Source organism: Amblyomma mixtum, chromosome 2 (assembly GCF_055824585.1).
Source record: "Amblyomma mixtum isolate Tamu chromosome 2, ASM5582458v1, whole genome shotgun sequence".
Taxonomy (NCBI): Eukaryota; Metazoa; Arthropoda; class Arachnida; order Ixodida; family Ixodidae; genus Amblyomma; species Amblyomma mixtum.
In genome coordinates, this window is record NC_143013.1 from 294,540,288 (window position 1) to 294,559,516 (window position 19,229).

At 50.2% G+C, this 19,229-nt stretch overlaps 1 protein-coding gene across 2 annotated transcripts in view; it reads left to right on the plus strand.

Moving 5' to 3' along the window:
- anne (polyamine-transporting ATPase anne boleyn) overlaps positions 1 to 19,229 on the plus strand; it is a 127,778-nt gene that overhangs the window by 62,725 nt on the left and 45,824 nt on the right. For both annotated transcript variants that reach the window (XM_089574490.1, XM_089574489.1), the window contains exon 2: positions 9,798 to 9,874. In XM_089574490.1, coding sequence (XP_089430616.1) covers positions 9,798 to 9,874 — 77 coding nt within the window. The remainder of the gene's footprint in view (positions 1 to 9,797; positions 9,875 to 19,229) is intronic.

Here is a 19,229-nt window from a genome sequence, read left to right on the forward strand (position 1 = left end):
CCGTTACATTCTTTGACTTTATCTTGGGGGTAAAAGGAACGGTTACTAACTAGGTAGTAACTGGCGACCACAGTTATTAAAAAGGTAGCAAGGGCTACTTTTACTAACTATACTTTGAAGAGGGTAGTAAGTAGTCAGCAAAAAGTAGTAAAACGAAGTCAGAGTTAGTAACTGCTGCAGTTACTACCTTTTTACTACCCATTTACTAACTTTTTACTAACTATTTTTTAAGAGTGTGAAAGTTAATCACGCAAAAGCGGCGGTGAAATTAAGATTTTTCGCTGGTATTGACGTTCCATAAACTTTTGACTGCTGTTTCACAAACATCAGTCTGGACATCATATATTCGTACGTTCGGCCAGAGGTTACTGCGCGCCTTAGGTCATGCAGAGACCCACTCTTGACAGCGGGGCCTCTTACGAAGTCGCGGTGAAATGCCCAGACCACGTTATCAGTAATTTGCGCACTTAAGCATAGCGCGTACCGCTACCGCGTGCCGCTCTCCGCCACTGCACACGCGCCGATTGGTTCCTGTTGACTGGAACGTGGCGCCATCTGGCGCCTGCGAGGCTATCTGCGCATGCGCAGTGGCGGCTCGCAGTAAGCGGTAGCGGTACGCACTATGCTGAGGCTTTCAAGCCTGCAGCTTCCGAGCACTCCTCGTTGACACGATTACGTAACGCTCCCCGCGAGGCTCTCGTGGAAGCGTGCACTGGCGTTTTGCGAGTCCTGCGGTTGAAGGTGTCCAAAGCATGGCGACGAAACGTAGCCACGCAGTTTCCTATCTGTAGAAAAATGAGATCCCGCGCGCGTATATCCTTACCGCCACTCCAGGGCGTGAAAGCTTCGCAGAAACCCGCAAACCTAACCCACATTCTGTGGACTTGTTCCCAAGTATCAAGTAGCCACGCGATGGAGCAGTGGGAGGCGCTGACGCGCAGCTCTGGCCCTGCCGGTGAAGTGGCGGTAGTGGCCTGGGCCGCGGAGGCCGCCGGGGCCCACGGACTCCTGGCCGTCTGATTCGCCACCCTCCATACGTTTTTGATTGCTAATGATAAAGGCTTCATCAATATGTGGCGCGTGTTATTTCATGCACTTAACATGCAAAGCTGACGATGTTAACGAAGCGAGGAAGTGTGGTCTCTCTAGGCACAATATCGCATGAGGGAATGATAGGCTGTTAGTGCAGCGAGGTATGTTAGCAAAAACGTTATGTTGTCCCCGTTTCGTCGCTTCCTTTCTTCCTTCGCTATGCGATGTCAGTGTGCGTTGAAGATCCCTAAGCGGTGTAAATCCGGAGCTCTTCACTGTACCGGGTGTCCCAGCTAAATGTAACCAAACTTTTAAAAAAGGCGAAGTGTCCTAGTCCAGTGAAACTAACTCAGGGTTGTTCGTAGTCGCGTGGCCTAGTCTTGAGTATTTTTTTCGCCCTTCAAAGTTAATTGATTAGGAAAGTTCAATTAGCTAACTTTTTAATTATTAACTTCAGGAAGAAAGTGTCAATGCAAAAGTTTTAGATCACCTCGAAAAACCGTTCCGACTTACGTAGCTTCATTTATTGGCCTTAAAAGAAAGTTGTCACGTGACCAGCTGCTCGCTCACTTCTCTGCCCCAATGTGCACCCAAAGTCTCATCGAGGAGAGGACTTCAGAAAAATCGGATTTTATTCTTCAAGGCGCGTCTTGGGACGTTGAAGTGGCACGTTGTCATGTGGAAGCTTTTTCTTATTGTGCGGGTTACGGTTAAAGGCCGGTAAAAAAACTACTTTAGGTAAATATTACTTTGCCGCAAATGTCTCAGTAAGCTGTTTCTCAAAGCGATCTACAACTTTTCCATTGTCACTTTGTTCCTCAAGTCAATAATTAAAAAGTTAGCTAATTAACCTTAACTAATTAGTCAACCTTGAAGAACGAAAAAATACTGCAGACTAGGTCACGGGACTCTAAACAACCCTCATTTGGTTTCAGACGACTAGGACACCCCGTGTTTTTTAAAAGCTTGGTTATACGCCGCCGTGGTGGCTCAGTGGCTGGTGCTCGGCTGCTGACCCGAAAGACACGGGTTCGATCCCGGCTGCGGCGGTTGATTTCTTTGGAGGAGAAATTCTAGAGGCCCGTGTACTGTGCGATGTCAGTGCACGTTAAAGAACCCCAGGTGGTCGAAATTTCCGGAGCCCTTCACTACGGCGTCTCTCATAGCCTGAGTCGCTTTGGGACGTTAAACCCCATAAACCAAACCAAACCAAACCAAAAGCTTGGTTACATTTAGCTGGGACACCTGGTATATAGGTATATATCGTGTCCCCCATAGCTAGTGTGTCGCTTCGGAATTTTGAACTCCGCTATTGCAATTTTTGCCTCTCTGTCGTTTCCTTCCTTCCTTCTGTCCTCCTCTTTCCTTTGTTATTCCTCCTCCTCTTCCTGTGGTTGTTGTTTTTGAGGAAGGGTGAGAGGGAAAGTGCACGGGCCTGCCCACTAGTTCGAGTTGAGCCACAATCGCTGCCACGTGCAGACAGAAGAGAGTTGAAATATGTGAGAGGTAAGATTGAAATAAAAAACGCGAGTCGCAACAACCGCATCCGCGGAAGCGAAGACGTCGGTTGAAACTGCTGTTCAGATACCCGAGCGCTTACTCACCGGGCTCCTCATCCCAGCTCTTCTGGCTCGGTGACTAACCAGCCGCTGCTGCGATTCAAGGAAATTATAACGCATTATAGCGACATCCACCGCCTTTTCCCGGCCCCTGCAAAGGGGCTGAGTAAGACGGAGGAGCGAACTTTAAGGCGCCTGCAGACAGGTACTCTACTCTGTCCTGCAATCTTAAAGCATTACGATCCTAACACGGATGGGCGATGCCCACACTGTGGGGAGACCTGTGATATCTTCCACATGGTGTGGGCATGTACTCAAAATCCCCACCTCCCCCCTTCCCCTACCCCTTCCAGAGAGGCATGGGAGACTGCCCTTCTCAACTGCTCCTCGCTTGAGTCCCAAAGGGCTCTGGTGAAACGGGCTAGAGACGGGGCATTGTCATGCGGTGTCCCGGACTAGGGACGCCGACCATGTAGCGTGGCCACTCTGTGGCTCCCAAACTCTATTTCAGAAATTAAAAGTTTTCACCACCACCACCCCCCTCTTCCTGTGATGTATCATTGTCGAAATTATTCCGGAGCACTGCGGCACCTCTCTTCCTTTCTTTTCTCTCGCCCTCCTTTATCCCTCCTCTTGCGGCGCGGTTCAGGTGTCCACCGAGATGTGATACAGAGGCTGCGCCAATTCCTTTCGTCAAAAGAAAAAAAAAAGGAATCGTTCTTTTCAGCGTTTCCTGTAATCGAGCCGCATGCCGATTCGTTCATTCACTCTTGTTTTGAACGCGCTCGCAAGTGGGCGCCTATAGAGCAACGGCTGACTTTCAGGGTTGCCAGATTGGGCTACTAATAGCCAAATTGGGCTACTTTTTGTCCGAGTTGGCGTCAGAAATTTCGTTTTGGCTATGTGGCTACTTTTGGGCTACATCTTTTTCATGCGTGAAAAAAAAAGTTAAATTAGTTATAATGTGCTCTGTTACAATTATACAGTGACAGAAATAATAGGCATGCAGGTTAAATAAATTGAGCGCGTCTGCTACAAAATGACAATTTGTAAACGCTGTGTTCGAGAAAACTTATGTGTTTCAGGTGGTCAAAGATCATGGCCTTTCGATTTCTTTTATAAAGAGTGGACACTACGTGAAAATTGCCCCCCGGAAACACTTAATCCGCGAACTAACGCCACTCGCGCGCTCTCGCCACCGAACATAGACTGTTGCCATCTGCACATGAGAGCGTTCTCTTATTGACGGTGCACCACGGGTGACCTTGGCGCCAGAACAGAGGGAAAACATTAAGAGAACTTAAGTCTCCCTACGTGGTGCGAATGCGTAAGCATTGAATGCTACTGTTTCGCTTCTGTTGACTGGTTTCGTGATCCTCACATTTTAACCGTTAACCGTAGACGTGGCCTAGTGGTTTGGGCGTTCGCTTCGGCTGCGGTAGGTGGCTGGTTGGAAACCCACCGCCATTCATGTCCTTTTCTTGTATTGTTTATTCTGGTTCTGCGGACGCATTCTGCTCAAGATACGCATGAGGCAAGTAATGCTTACGCATTAATACGGTCTTTTTCTGTTCCTTCCCATTCTCGTGGTGGACACAGCAAGCGCGCCACTCGCAAGAGCCTACGCTTTTTCTGCCGCCTCAAGCGGCACACGTGCAGCCCTCGAGATTCATTGCGAGCGACGCGAGAGCGCCGTGTCCGTCGCGTAATCCGCGTGCACTCATGCGGAACCATGGAGCCATCCTTCGGCGCGGCGCGGAACCCACTGTAACTAACGAAGGCGGCGGAAATTAGTGGCATGACATGGCATTAGATCCATCGCTATGAGAAATTTCAGAATAGGCAAGTGGGCGATGTACATCCGGAACTACAAAAAGAAATGAAAAAAGGAGCCGGAATTCAAGGGTAATATGTTTTTTTCTCATTATTCTGAATGTGCTGTTAGACTGAAGATAAAATCGACATAGATTATCATCTAATGACATATATCCTTGATTTAGTCTGAGCAAATGCATATCGTAGAATGTAGCTTCAAGAAGGCGCATGCTAGATGCTTTGAGGTGACGCTCTCTGTGAGAACCTTTCTCTTAAAGCATAAAATTGCAATGTGAGGCTGCGTAAGTATACAGTAAGGTATTTTCACTGTCGATGTGTCTAATCTGAGCGCGAACATTTAAAAGGTGAAATATTCCTAAACTAGAGCTGTCGTCACCCGCCTCAGGTGATATTGCCTACTGCCGCGCCTGCAAAGTGGAACTGCGGCCCCATCTTTAGGACCTGGTTAGCGCACCTGGTTAGCCGCACTGTTAGCGCGCATGACGGATGCGAAATGTAACAACGGATAGAACACGCCGTGCGCACAACCTCAGAAATCACGTGCGGGAAAGAAATCTAATATGTAAATATTCCTGCCGAAAATTAATTTAATATGCTTAAGAAATGTCATCACAAAAACAAATATTTTTGGCTACTTTTGGGCTACACAAAAATTTCGCTTTTGGCTACGTTTGGGCTACTACGGAGGCCAATTTGGCTACTTGAGGTCGGAGCCATCTGGCAACCCTGCTGACTTTCGGCTTGATTGGTTCTTGCGCACGCGACGAGTGGCGAAATGCGCCGAGCCACGCCACGTGAACGACTTCCGGCCGTGTGCTGCTCACTGCTCCGATCGCCGCGACGCCAACTGCGTGCTCACATTCTTTATTTTTTTATTTTTGCCTGCCGAGAGTTCGGTTTTCGCCTTCGCACCGCTTCGTTTCGATGTCGCTTCCGCGTTGGTTGTTGACTGTCACGGAGGCGCTTATCGTGGCGGTCCCAACGATTTATGGGCGCGTATGCCCTTTCGGCGTTGACACACGCCCGTCGTCTCTGCATAGCAAGAAGGCATTCTGCCGAGTAGTCCTTTGCCTTTGGAATACTGTCGATCGATCAGCCATTCATGGCATACGCGTCCCATTTTTTTTATCACGCGGCGGATGTTAACGGGGCCGCCAAACGCTTCTCTTTCACGGCACCTGTTGCTCCTCTTTTCTGTCTTTCTTTTGTTTGGTTTCTGTGCTCGGTACTTTTTGCGCTTTGGCTGATGCCGCATCATAGTACGTTTACCCGGGTTCGAACCCGGCGGCCGCGTTTCGATGGAGGCGAAACGCAAAAGGCGCCCCGTGTGCAGTGCGTGCAGTGCACGTCAAAAGATCCCTGGGTGGTCGGTATTACTCCGGAGCCCTCCACTACGGCGCCTCTTTCTCTCTCCTTTTATCCTTCATTCGTTCACTCGAGTGGTGGCTGACGTGTCCACCGAGACTGCGACAGTCGCCCCGCCTTTCATTTCTTCACAAAAACAACAAGGTGCAACGTCCACCACGACCCAGCCGTGCACGTGGACGCGCACAGAGCAGCATGTGCAGCGTTTGACATGTGCGCATTTTTTTTTTTTTCATTTTCTACGATTCGCTAGTGTACAAAGGAGCAGGTCTGTGGCGGAAATAATGTTGTGATAATGATCGAAAACAGGTCTTTGCCGGTACGTTGGGCAGTGACTGGCAGAATAGATACGAATTGGCGGGAAAGAAATGAATCGCGTGCTTCATTGGGTCCGCTCGGCAATACTTTCCAGTATTCGCTAATGCACGATCCGAAAGTTTGTTCGGATTAAGCGGGGTTCGAAATAACGGCTTTTCCCGTTATTGCGTAAGGTAACCGCATGGTAGATGCGGAAGCACGCGCTCTTGGGCCTTTTCGCGCTAACTCAGCTGGTCGTATATCATCAAAAGCAGGTCGTGGATACGCTCATGCGTTCGAATTACCGGTAGGTGGTGTCTTGTCGGAGCGCGTGCCATTTGGTACGGGACCGAATGATCGGTTCGAATAAACCTGGAGTGCGAATTTATGGTGGTCGGCTGCTGACCCGAAAGACGCGGGTTCGATCCCGGCCGCGGCGGTTGAATTTCGATGCAAGGACGCGAGCCCGGCGTGAGCGCAGTTGAGCAGGCGGGAAAAAAATGGCAGCGTGGACTGACCGCTACGCGGGCGAATACACGCAATTTTTTAACCGTGCTTGTGAATATGCACTCCATGAAGTGTGCCTGTATCCTCCAACAGCTGGGTCGCTTCGAAACGCGGTGAATCCAGTGGATGTGCACTCAGAGGAAGAATTTGCTTTCAGATTCCGCACCGGTGCGGCTCGGTCACACTTGGGCATTCGAAGGCGAGAGCGAGCGAAATCCGCCGCCGCCGAACTGTCGCCTCGTTCACACCTCGCCGGTCGTGGCGTAAAGAGATATGGTTAGAAAATGGCATAAATCGACGCTGTCAATGTACCGTAAACGTATGCACGCTTACGCACGCTAAACGGAGGTTTTTTGCGGGACGTTACGACATTTCTCAAATTCCCACATTTAGTTCAGCTTATGCAAACAGCGGCGCAATGGAATGACGACTATGTGGCTATTCCTTTTGCGTCTGGTGGGCGAGTTTTTCCGCCTAGTTCAGCCTAGTGGCGCCATCTGGTTGTTAGGACAAAAACCATTTCTGTCAACAAACCGACGGTCGTCTTAAGCCTAAAAGCGGCAGAATCGTCAATCTAAATAAAAAAAAATTAGGCAAATTTATCACTCACACTTTTCTTAGAGGTAAGATTAGACCAAGCGAAAGACCGATGTCCCATTTATGGCCAGCGAACGCTGTGAAAAATCCAGTAACAACAACGAATTCAGACCGAATCGAGGGGTTCAGCTTCGAAGGGCGCCGCCATGTTTGTCGCCGCGGGAATGCAACTTCCTACTCGGCGTCCTATTGGCCGATGTGAAGGAACCCTCAAACCCAGACACGCGGCATGCGTTCCTTACTTGAGGAGCTGGCTTCCTCCATCGAACATTCGCGGAAAGGAGGCCCCACGTAAGGTTAGGAAGACTTCGAAGGAAGGGACCTTTCAGAGTTTGGGCCTGAGTCGCTTTGGGACGTTAAACCTCCGTAAAGATCCCACCGCGTGTGCTTGCGTGAAGAGAGGAATTTAGAGAACGCTTCTTGTCGGCCCCACCATGCTTCCGGTGAGCGCTCCGGCCACGCTGCCGGGCGTTGCAAGACGCATTGAGCGCGATAGTACGTGCAGTGGGGCGTTATGTAATTGCGCGTGGGTTTCCTACAGATATACGCCGGGCGCATGAGGGCGCGTGTTTGCAGCTGTCTACTTCCTGTGAAGCAGCAGGCGCAGGATTGACAGTGCGACGTTCTCGTAGAGAAGGCGGGGGGGGGGGGGGGGGGGGGGGGAGAGAGAGAGAGAATGTCTCTCGCCTCTGTGCGACTGCTGCTGTCACGTGACTGCGCCTGTCCTCCAGTGAGATGCGCTAACTGCGGTGTATTCGCTCACCGGTACTTCTTGCTGCTGCTGCCGCGCACGGCTCGTGGCTCGCGCCGTGCGTTTTGCAGCCTTGCAATAGGCATAAACATACGGTTCAAAAATACCTGTCGCAACTGGAGCCACGCAGTGTAGGTCGTGCCGCGAGCTGTGCGCGGCGCGTGTTTAACGAACCACGTACAGGATTCTGTCGTTCTAAGCTTCATTCCTTGAGTGACATAACGTCCGTGTTCGGAGGGTTGTTTTATCGGAGGCAGGGTCCTTCGGCTCTCGCGAGCATAGCGGCCAGGTTTCCTCTGCTGTACGGCGCTCTCCGCGTGGTCGCGCGCTGCCTCCGGCGTCTGCTGTTACCACGTCTGGACAGGAGTCGGGTCGGAGCCATGGCGCCGCGTAAAAGCCGTGAGGAACGATTGCGCTGCCTCCTTTTGTCGTGCGTGTGTGTGCTTTTGAGTGTTCTGTCTCGGGCAGGGCAGCAGTTTTCATTTCCCCGCCCCTGTGCTGTCGGGAGTGATCACCTGTCGAGTGTAATTGTTCGCCGCCTGTGGACCGGACTCACGCGCAGACGTCGTTTGTCAGTCCAGTGTTGCTAGGGCAATCCCCCAAGATGGAGAAGGTTTGTAATAAGCGAGAAATTACTACAGTCGGATACAACTCAAGAACGAAGCGGTTTTTCCCCGTCAAAGGAACCCCCTCGGCAGATTCTCGTGAGACTGCTAGCGTGACAATACAGGGAGGGAACTATTCCCGACAATGAAAGGAGGGGATTATACCCTTTCATCTGCCGCTCCCTGCATGGTCACGCTTGCAGGGTGATGACAATCGGCCGACACCATTGGCTGGAGGGGGGGGGGGGGGGTCCTTTGACGGGGAAAAAGCGCTTCGTTCTTGGTTGTATCCGACTATAGTCAGCAATCCACCCAAATGCAGCCTTTCTGCTGCGAAGGAAAGCTGTACTGCCGACCAAACTAACCATGGACGACTAGCAGGTGCTAGGGCTAGAGCGAATTAAGAGCGAATGATCAGTAACTCTAAGTGTGAACGTGTTAGTCCAATGGTTGGCAGAGCGACTGCCCCGGATAAGCGATGGTCCCGGGTTCGAACCCCGGACCAGGATGAATTTTTCGTTTACTTCGCAATAACTCCGTACAGGTTCCCTCTGCAGCCGTATGGCTGCGGCGGATGGCGAACGATTAATTACTCCATTATTGTGATTAAATGCTTATATATTTACCTGCAGTAGCCGTGTGTGACCGTTGGAGTGGGATCCCCGTTCTTCGGTCATGCTACGTGATGCCTGTCGCAAGTGCACTTGTCTCTCAATCGTTCTATAAGCGTTATGAACGTCGCTTTCTGTGGACCCGAGTTGGAATGACAAATGTTCCCCGAGTTGTCCCTTCTGTTGTCGCTTTTTCCCATATTTGCTAGCGATGATACGTCCCGATCTGGTGTATCTCTTGATGTTCCGAGTTCGTAACCTGCACTGCCATCTACGAAGTATTAGTTCCCAGCGGTAGTAGCAGCTATCGGTCCTGAATAGATTGTATTCGACGATCTTCCCGTGTGTCTTATATCTCGTAATATGTCGTAAACGGGAACTTCTGCCAGCGATGATATTTCCCCAAATGGGTCCCAACTAGGTGCGTGTAGGGACCACTAGACCGCGTTGTATGTAGTGCCACCTGTAGTCTTCTAATCGAGGTCGGCCCGGTAACTATACATGATGGATGCACTTGTGCTGACCGGGGTTGAGAGGTGTCGCTTCTCTGTACCGGTAGAGGGCGACAAGTTCTGATCGTTCTGTTCAGTCAGCTCATTTTCTATACTCCCGTTTCTACCTGCTGACCTCGTTTCAGGAAAATGCCGGAAGCAGGGACCACCACCCATGAAGGACGGCGTCGACTACGTCAACCCCAGGGAGGAAGACCAGATGGTGAGCTCCGCTGCGGCTTCTGTTTTTAGAGCGTCAGCTATAACACTCGCATTACTCATGCAAGGTCGCGTTAGTATGAAACGGAAGGTCGTTGGAACGATCGAAACGGAAGTGGGGCCAGTGGGTGGTACCATTGGTACACAGATTGTGGACCACCTAATTGGCGCAGAATGTTCGGAGTGGTATCAAACGATTCAGCGCGTTACGGAGCATAAGATTACTAGTCGGATCAAAGCGTAGCGCATCATAGGGATTCGCACCGACGACCTGTGGTCCCCCAAACCGTGACTTTTGAAACTGCAATCGTCCACTGCGGCCAAACTAATTGACGTAGAACATTCGAATTGGTGTCAAACGATTTGTGTTCTTGCGCTGTATACGTTGGCATTAAAAAAGTAGATATCCGGGTATAACGAAAAATTTGTACCGGATATAGCGAACATGGCTAATGATGCAATATTCGTTCGATATTGCTAACGCTCGATACTCATACTCTGCCGCAGCGTTTTGCTCTTTCTTATTTTTCCTCGGGGCAGCTAAGGGCTTGGCTCTGGTGTAAACGCGTCACATCGGTGCTTTTGTTCGGTTTTTCGACGGTCCCTGGCTTCTCCTTTTCCCTTTCGGCCGCCGTCGCGCGGTGTCGATCAACTCCCGCCAGACACGTGCGCGGATCATGCAGATAACGCGTGTATAATGTCGCCGACCGCTCTTAGCGAATGCTTTCCGGACGACGTTGAGAATGTGTGCGTGTGTCCTGCGTTTTGTAGCGGTTTATGTAGCTTCCCGAGGAAGTTCGTATCTAAGTAGCATCGTCGCATGCGCTACCGGAGAAAGCTCGCCAAAGACAACGTTACCCTAACTGTCCTGAACTGCTATAGGGGCACGTTGTCCTCGGGGCGACCGGCCGCCGCTGTCGACAGTGTTGCCATCTTCGTTAATTCCGTCCAGATAAGCTGATAGGGCCTACGTGAAAAAAAAAAAAAAAAAGATGCGGAGGGCACTTAAGGCTACTTGCGTGCTTTGAATGCAAAAGCATTAGTTCTCTATTTTTGTGTCCTGTAGATTTTTATTTCTATTGAAATTTTTCTCTTCCTTTCTGATGACACGCCTACTCATTAGCATGCAGTACTAAGTCCAAGCAGCACAGGTAATTTGCCCCAATATTGGAAACGTATTGGCAAAGACGTGTCCTTCTTATGACCCCCGCCGCGGTGGCTCAGTGGTTATGGTGCTCGGCTGCTGACCCGAAAGACGCGGGTTCGATCCCGGCCGCGGCGGTCGAATTTCTTTGGAGGAGAAATTCTAGAGGCCCGTGTACTGTGCGATGTCAGTCCACGTTGAAGAGCCCCAGGTGATCGAAATTTCCGGAGCCCCTCACTAACGGCGTCCCTCATAGCCTGAGTCGCTTTGGGGCGTTAAACCCCCATAAACAAAACATTAAGCAACCAAAACGCACGGCCCCTTAATTAAATTTTGGTCATTGCCGCACACGAGGAGTGTGCATTGTGCGGCGTAATGTGGTAGAGATGGACCGCGGGCGTTGTCGTGAGGTTGGTCGGTTGGAAAGCGCGGCCAAAAGCCTGGGAGATTCTTTTCTCTGCACCTTCTTCATTCGTTTCTTCTTTTCGTGCTCGTTTTTTTTTTTTCTCCTCTTACCTCTTCGTCCCCATCTTCCAGCTCTCGTGCGTTATTCTTTTTTCACTGCGACTGTTGGACACACGTCTAAACTTGCGTCAAAGTTTCGACCACCTGCACGTGATAAATGCGCGGGCCAAACCAAACCAAGCGTGCAAGCAGTTCATTCCTTTGCACCCGGTTCACCGATTCTGTTGGCTCGGAATTGTTAATACCATCTTCTACACTTACATTTTTTTTTTGTCATTCGTTTTGCTTTCATACGACTACTTTGTTTGTTTTTTTTTCCCCAGTTCGCACCACTTAGCCATAAATTTCTGCACTCTTGAGGCCATGCTAAGGTTCTAGAGCACTGTAGCCATGCTATGTCAGTTTCTGGAGCTGCTCGGCCTTGTAATATCATCATCATCAGCCTGACTACCCCCACTGCAGGACAAAGGCCTCTCCCATGTCTCTCCAATTAACCCTGTTTTGTGCCAGCAACGGCCACCGTATCCCCACAAACCTCTTTATCTTATCCGCCCACCTAACTTTCTGCCGCCTCCTGCTACGCTTGCCTTCTCTTGGAATCACTCCATTCTTGCCTTCGCATTACATGCCCTGCCCAAGCCCATTTCGTCCTCTTGATTTCGGCTAGGATGTCACTAACCCGTGTTTGTTCTCTGCCCTACCCTGCCCTACCCTGCCCTCTTCCTGTCCCTTAACGTGTGCGCTTCTGCAAATAGACACCATATAAATTATTTTGTTGCGGCCAGCGTCGCATCATCCGTCCACAAACGGGCTCGCGGAGGTTCATCCGCGGTTGCTTAAAGGGACTATGCAATGAATTAAAAGTCGCTTGTAGATGTTTTCAGTGCTTAGAAATGATGCTAAGAAGCATTCACACCAATTATGAGTTTCTGGAGCTGAGCCGGCAATTTATTAGGTATTTTTAAAAACCGTGTTTTTTTTTTTTAATTCGCGAGCCGATTGGTGTCTTCGTAGTGACCGATTTTGAAACGAAAATCGTGAATTAGACGTCACTAGTCCCGTGACGTTGGCAGGCCATCACACGCTGTCATATTCGCTGGAGCCACGGCGGCCACGACGTCACGGGCACACTTCCGGTAGCCGTGAAAATCGTCTGCATATGCCGTCTGTATCTTCGTTGTTATTCACGCTAGCTCAAAAATTCTCGCGCTGGGGTGACGAGTGATGGAATGCCTCTCTCTCGTCTGCTTTGCGTAATCTCAGTTAATTTGTTGCATAGTCCCTTTAATTGCGCTTCCGATCTGGCCAAAAACGTATGTATGAATAGCGCTATATTTTCCCACGACGGTCTACTAAAGGGTGCTCTTGGGCCCTGACGTCAGCGAGCGCAGAAACACAAATGAAAAATAAGCAACAGAAAAGTCATCCATTCTTGAAACGCGGCTGCTATTTCCACTTGCGCTCACATTTGTTCGGGACCAGCCGGCGCGTTATCGCAGCAATGTTCGTGCTGTTGCTGTAGTTCTCCGCAGTGCATCCGGACGCAGCAAGTCGCTGATGTATGGGCTGGCATTTGGCTAGTGCTTGCCGGTTCTGGAAGAGTTCCGGCATATGTGGCTTGTAAGCCGTGCTGTGCGCATACGTATGCGCGCGCCTTGTATGCGGCTGATTCGCGTCTGCTATAACGTACTGCCCGAGCGCTGCAGGCTAGCGGTACAGTTGTATCGGCAAAAGAGGAAAAAAAAAATGAAAGCGGAGAGTGCGGTAAACCGAAATCGCTGGCGTCCGCAGAGGGGAACAAATGCGCGCATAAATTTATGTAAAATCGTGTCAGACTTGTATCTCAGCCCCTCCCAGCATTCCAGCATTCCAGGTGGACTTGTATAGAGTCGGATTCCGCGTGCACCTTTGGCAATAGTGTAAAAAAAAAAGAAAATATTTTCAAATATTTTTTAGACGCCCTTCAAGAGATATTGCATAAAGAGCTAACTACCTACAAGCTGAGAAGTAATGTTATAATTCAAGCCATCGCGTTTAACAAATATGCGGTTGCAACGTCGAAAAATGCTGCGTCGAGGTAGTGCGTCCTTCAAAACTTGTAGCAGTCTTGGAAAGTGGTGGGCTGGCTCAGTGTGCGGTGGTTCCGCCCGCGCGGATATATGGTACGATGAGCACTGTACTGCGGTGGCGCGCTACGCGGCAAAAAAAAGTCGTTTTTTTTTAGGAAAGGAAATGCACCTGTGTCGCGTTTCGGTGGACACCTCAACCGCGCCGTAAAGGAAAGGTGGAATGCGGGAGTGAAAGAAGAGAGATGTGCCGTGGTGGAGGGCTGTGCCGTGGTGGAGGGCTGTGCCGTGGTGGAGGGCTCCGGAATAATTTCGACCACCTGCAGGAATCATTGGCGTGCACTGACATCGCACGGCACACGGGCGCCTTTTGCGTTCCGCATCTTGAAACTTGGAAAAAACCACCTAGGCGCAAATAATTTCACAAGGACAAAAAAGAGACGATCGAGGAGACAACGGACAGGCGCCATCCTCCTCGTCTCTTTTTTGTCCTTGTGAAATTATTTGCGCCTAGGTGTTTTTTTTTCCAAGTTTCAAGATGCAAAACCAACTAGCCCGTCAACATGCCTTTTGCGTTTCGCCTCCATCGAAACGCGGCCGCGGCGGCCGGGTTCGAACCCCCGCGTGCTCCGGCTCAACAGCCGAGCACTGAGCCTCCGTGGCGGGTGTCTCAGGCGGAGGAGGAACAGTGTGCACGCTTCCCCCTCGGATCTTTCAGTGCGTCGGTTTTCCTTTACGCATTGTATATACGCAGCTGTCGCCGATTCGTGACTTGCTGTCTGCGTGAGCAGCTGCAGCGTCACTTTAGGAAAGGTGACGCCAATCACGGCTTTCCCGTTTAGTTCGCCTGGTTGATGTAGTGCGGTTGTGATGTCACTATCGAGGAAGTAACGTCGTTTCCTGTTTCGGGGGGCTGCTGTAGGGCTGAGAGTGTTCTGTCGGTTGTTCCTACTGGGTGGTAGCTCCTGGCATGGCAGGAAAAAATTAAAAAAAAAGTATTTTGAGGAAAGAAAATGCGCGCTAACGTTTTTCGAAGTGAGGAAGGTAGGGGAGGGTGAGAGGGCTGTCTGGGAGTGGGCCTTTCGTGGAGCAAGAGAGTGATACATAGTGATGGTTCAACAGCGCAAACACACACAGACCAAGAAGGAGACAAGACACACACAGCGCTGAACTTACAACTGATTTTTTATTAGGAAGAAGCATGTCATAATATACACACACGAAAACAACACACATGAAAAAACAGCGCACATGCGCAATGTCAACAATCTCATAGTACTAAAAAAGGTAAAAACCGCTTTACAAGCACGTGTGTATCCACTACGGCGTCTCTCATAGCCTTAGTCGCTTTGGGACGTTAAACCCCATAAACCAAACCATAAACCAAACCAGATCCACTATCCACAGTGTAGCATTCTCATTTCCCTTACAGATAATGTTACAGATGGTGCACTCACGCACCCTTTATCTTTCCTGTTAATGTGAAAGGCTTCAGCAATTTCTCTAGTGCGCTGGTCAGAATGACGAAACAACACATCAGTATCACCAAAAAACGGCGTGCATTTGCATGCGAAACAATGCTTTGCTAAGTTTGTTTCCTTGTTTTTTAAAGAATTAGCGTGCTCCATGAGCCGCACGTTAATACAGCGGCCAGTCTGGCCGATGTAGGTTAAGCCGCAGGACAAGGGGATCTGATAAACTATGCCAGTCTTACAGGGAACATATCTTGTCACATGATTGATGTTGCAAGCATCTCTTCTGCGCCCCTCATGCCTTCTTTGAACCGCCGCTCCCACTCTTTCTAGCTTGTTAGGAGCAGAAAACAGAACTTCTACCCCATGCTTGCTCCCCACTTTCTTAATCCGGTGCGACAGCGTGTGGACATACGGCATAACCACTACCTTTCTTCTTCCTTCTTCCGATCCCTTCTGCTGCCCAGACGTGTTTGCAGGCGATTTCAGTGCACGGAGGACTTTGCCTGCACTCGAGACGAGCACTGAATCCGGGAAACCAGCTTCCCTACATCTGAAATGGTCTGTGTGTGTTTGCGCTGTTGAACCATCACTATGAATCTACACCAACTAGCCCAATCTGCAGTTCTTCTCAAGAGAGTGGTTATCGCTGTCATTTCTCCGTTGGGGGCGAAAGTTTTTAGAGTTTGTAGATTGCTCACTGCCGCCATTAAGCCGCATGAGGTGACAGTACTGACGAGTGCCTCAATTTGCTGGCTATATGGATTCGCAAGCTGCTGCTGGCTCATTGTTCGTGTACTGTTCTGAGCTTCACTCGTGCAGCATGTTTTCGCGCAGTACGGGTGTCCATATACAACGACTTCCACCGGTAAATGCTGTCTCACGTCGTGTTCATTGTGCTTTTCGGGCAGTTAAGGCTGGCAGGTTCCGTTTTCACGAGATCATGTACAGCCTTTGTCAAAAATTTGGAGCCTAGGGGGTTTGCTTCTGAAGCACACTGTCTGGTTCGTAATGCATCTCCAGCGCTCCAAATTTGCTGAAGGTAAGAAGATTTCTGGTCCTGCCTCCTCCAATGGGTAGGACTACCCCGAATGTCACAGGAGTCCCGCTGCGAGGCTTAGAAGCAAACCCCCTGGGCTCTAAACTTTTGACAAAGACTGTACATGCATGCCTTTCTTTATCGCCCATGCAACTGCAGCGTTGCTCTTCGCCGAAGGCATCGAAACGCGCGCTCCTTCTCGGGACGTGTTGCCGCCATGGTTGCGCAAGGCGGAAGGACACTGAGATAACGCGGAGATACACCGTTAATGCAGGGAGCATAAAACCGACGCCATTGTGTCGCCGCGGACTTGGCAGAGACCTTATCTCTCTGTTTCCCAATCCTTTCACCTCTGAAAAGCCGAGCGTCAGGTCGGGGGAAAGCGCTCACGCTATAGTATCCGGTGGAACTAGAGTTCGAACCCGAAACTCCTGCGTGCGAGATGGATAGAGACGTCATCTGTCATTTGGTTATGCGTGGAGGGAGGTTATCTTCATTTGCCAGCGCGCCGTGATTCCCGTCTTTGTTTAGTTTATCGGACCCCTTTTGTCTCTTGCTGCCTGCTTCTTTGAAAGTTATATTTCCGTATGTGTTCCCAGTTCTCTGCCGTTCCAAGAAATGGCAGGAACTTTGTTTCCGCGTGATTACTTGCCGGGGAATACAAGAGCTCGGCGTAATTCGGAGCATAGTGAGAGAAATCGGTGCCACGCAGTTTCTGAATATCAGTGATAATGCATCTGGACTTCCCCGCCTTTTGTTCCCAGTTCTCTGTCGTTCCAAGAAATGGCGGGAACTTTGTTTCCGCGTGATTACCTGCCGGGGAATACAAAAGCTCGCGTAATTCGGAGCATAGTGAGAGAAATCGGCGCCACGCAGTTTCTGAATATCAGTGATAATGAACCTGGACTTCCCTGCCTTTGTTTTTGTCACTTATCTATGGCATATCTCGCAGGAGAAGCAATTAATGCACTGAGCGATTCGCACCGCCCAAGGTAAATGCATGAGTGTTTACATTTTCTTTCCACTAATCGCCGTCATCCGCGGCCGCCGAATTTCGATGGAGGCGAAATTCTAGAGGCCCGTGTACTGTGCGATGTCAGTGCACGTTAAAGAACCCCAGGTGGTCGAAATTTCCCGAGCCCTTCTCTACGGCGTCCCTCATAGTCTGAGTCGCTTTTTGACGTTAAACCCCAATAAACCAAATCAAACAATTTTTTTCCTTTAATTTTTTTTTGCAGTCGCTTAATTTCGAATTTACCTTTCTGAGCGCTACTGCCACATTTTAGTGGCAGGAGCGTTCCGATTGCCGGATTTCTCACGGGCAGCTTAATGCGCATGAGCGGCTTTGTTCGGAACGCGCGTGCGCGCAATGAGGCAGTAAACATTGGAAAGGTTTTCGCTAGCTGTGGTTACTGCTGTCCACATAGCGGACCAAACCGCGGTTATCGCGAGCCGACCTTCGCGACCTCGGTTTGCGTCTTTAACCGAGAAGATGGCAGCGTCTGCGGACGGAAAGTGCCCGTAGGCGCCCGAGTACGAAAAGCGCACGAGCTGGCCCGCTTCATGCACTAAATCATGTTCCAAGAGCAACGCATCCAAATAGGCAGTGTGTATAACGCCGTGCGACGGCGCTTTTATGCATCCTAGGACCTCGTCCGAAGGCGCGGCAGCAGCGTACTGCAGCAACGTCTCTGCGGTGCTCAAGCTACGCCTTTTACCGCGCCGTTACGCCGATAAATGCCCGGTCCATGCCACATTCTTAAAGTAGGTGACAAGTTCGCAACGCTCGCAGCACCAGATTCCGCAAGCTTATCGCAATGGCTCCGCCCGTGAGCGCGGCGGGCGACGGAGCTCTTTGTGCGCTATTCCCGTCGCTAGGCCTAATTTGTTTCGCATCGAAGCCACAGCGGACGCCGCTTTTGAATTGGCCATACTCTATAGTAAATGGTCTACCTATGCGAATGCCTTACTGACAACCTTATTGTCTCAGATTAAAAGAAACATATGATCGACTTCAGCAACGCTTTGGCAGCGGAGCTGGCGTGCAAGCAGATGGGGTCAACCGCGCTGTAACGGCGGCAGCTGCTACGCGGCTGCGAACATAAAACTAGCTTGTATCGCAGTTATTACTCCTACCAGCAACTTGGTACAGGCCAGCGATCCTCAACGAGGTTTCATATTTTTTACATTCCCTTATCCCGGGGCTTATTGTTTACGAAAATAGAAAAGTACACGGTTTTCTGACGCTGGAGTCAGGGATCCGCCGTAGAGATGTTTCCTTTGCACGAACGGCTTGCGGGCGGCGCGGCGATGTATTCGGCGGCACCCTCGACACTGCGCTACAAGATATTTGCGAATGTCGCTTCGCTCCGAATCAACGCGCCGCCTCGTTCGTCGCACCGTAACCCAGAACGATGGCGAGCCTTGTGACTACGGCGAACCGTGATTCGGGATAACCGCAGTTAAGTTTGGTAACCGCGGTTACGCATAACCGCGTTTAGACTGCCCGTGGGACTAGGGTTTGTTTTGTTTATTGTGGTTGAACGTCCCAAAGCGATTCGGGCTGTACGGGACGCCGTAGTGAAGGGCTCCGGAAATTTCGACCATCTGTTTTTTTTTTTTATGGCGGAGCCATTGCGGTAAACTTGCGAAATCCGGTGCTGCGAGCATTGCGAACTTGTCACCGACTTTAAGTCTAAGTTTAAGTCTGGGATATTAAGCGTTCACATAGCGTTACCGCCCCGATGACGCGTTGTCGGAACGCTTCCGGTTCCGGACGTCACTTCCGGTTTGTTGGCGTCGCATGGTATCAACGTCAAGCTCGCGCAGTCTTTTTGCTGAGTCCTGACCACGACTTCGCATGACCGCAGACCAGAGTCTCGAGGGAGTTTTAGAAGGCGTAGAGGACGAAGGCTCGTTACTTACAACTGTGGTCTTATTCTAAAAAGAAACACCTAGCTAAACCATGCAGAGCGCGCGCGAGCAGTTTTGCAAACACGGCGCGGCACAGAGCGTGCAAAACAAAAAATGACAGAAGGAATTAACTTGAAGACGATGACGAGAAGATCTTAGCCTGCGCGACAATTATTCAGAAGAGTAAACCACTTTTCAAATAGTTGACGGCACGCAATCTCACTGCTGATTACTATGCACTATTATGAAGTTTGGAGACT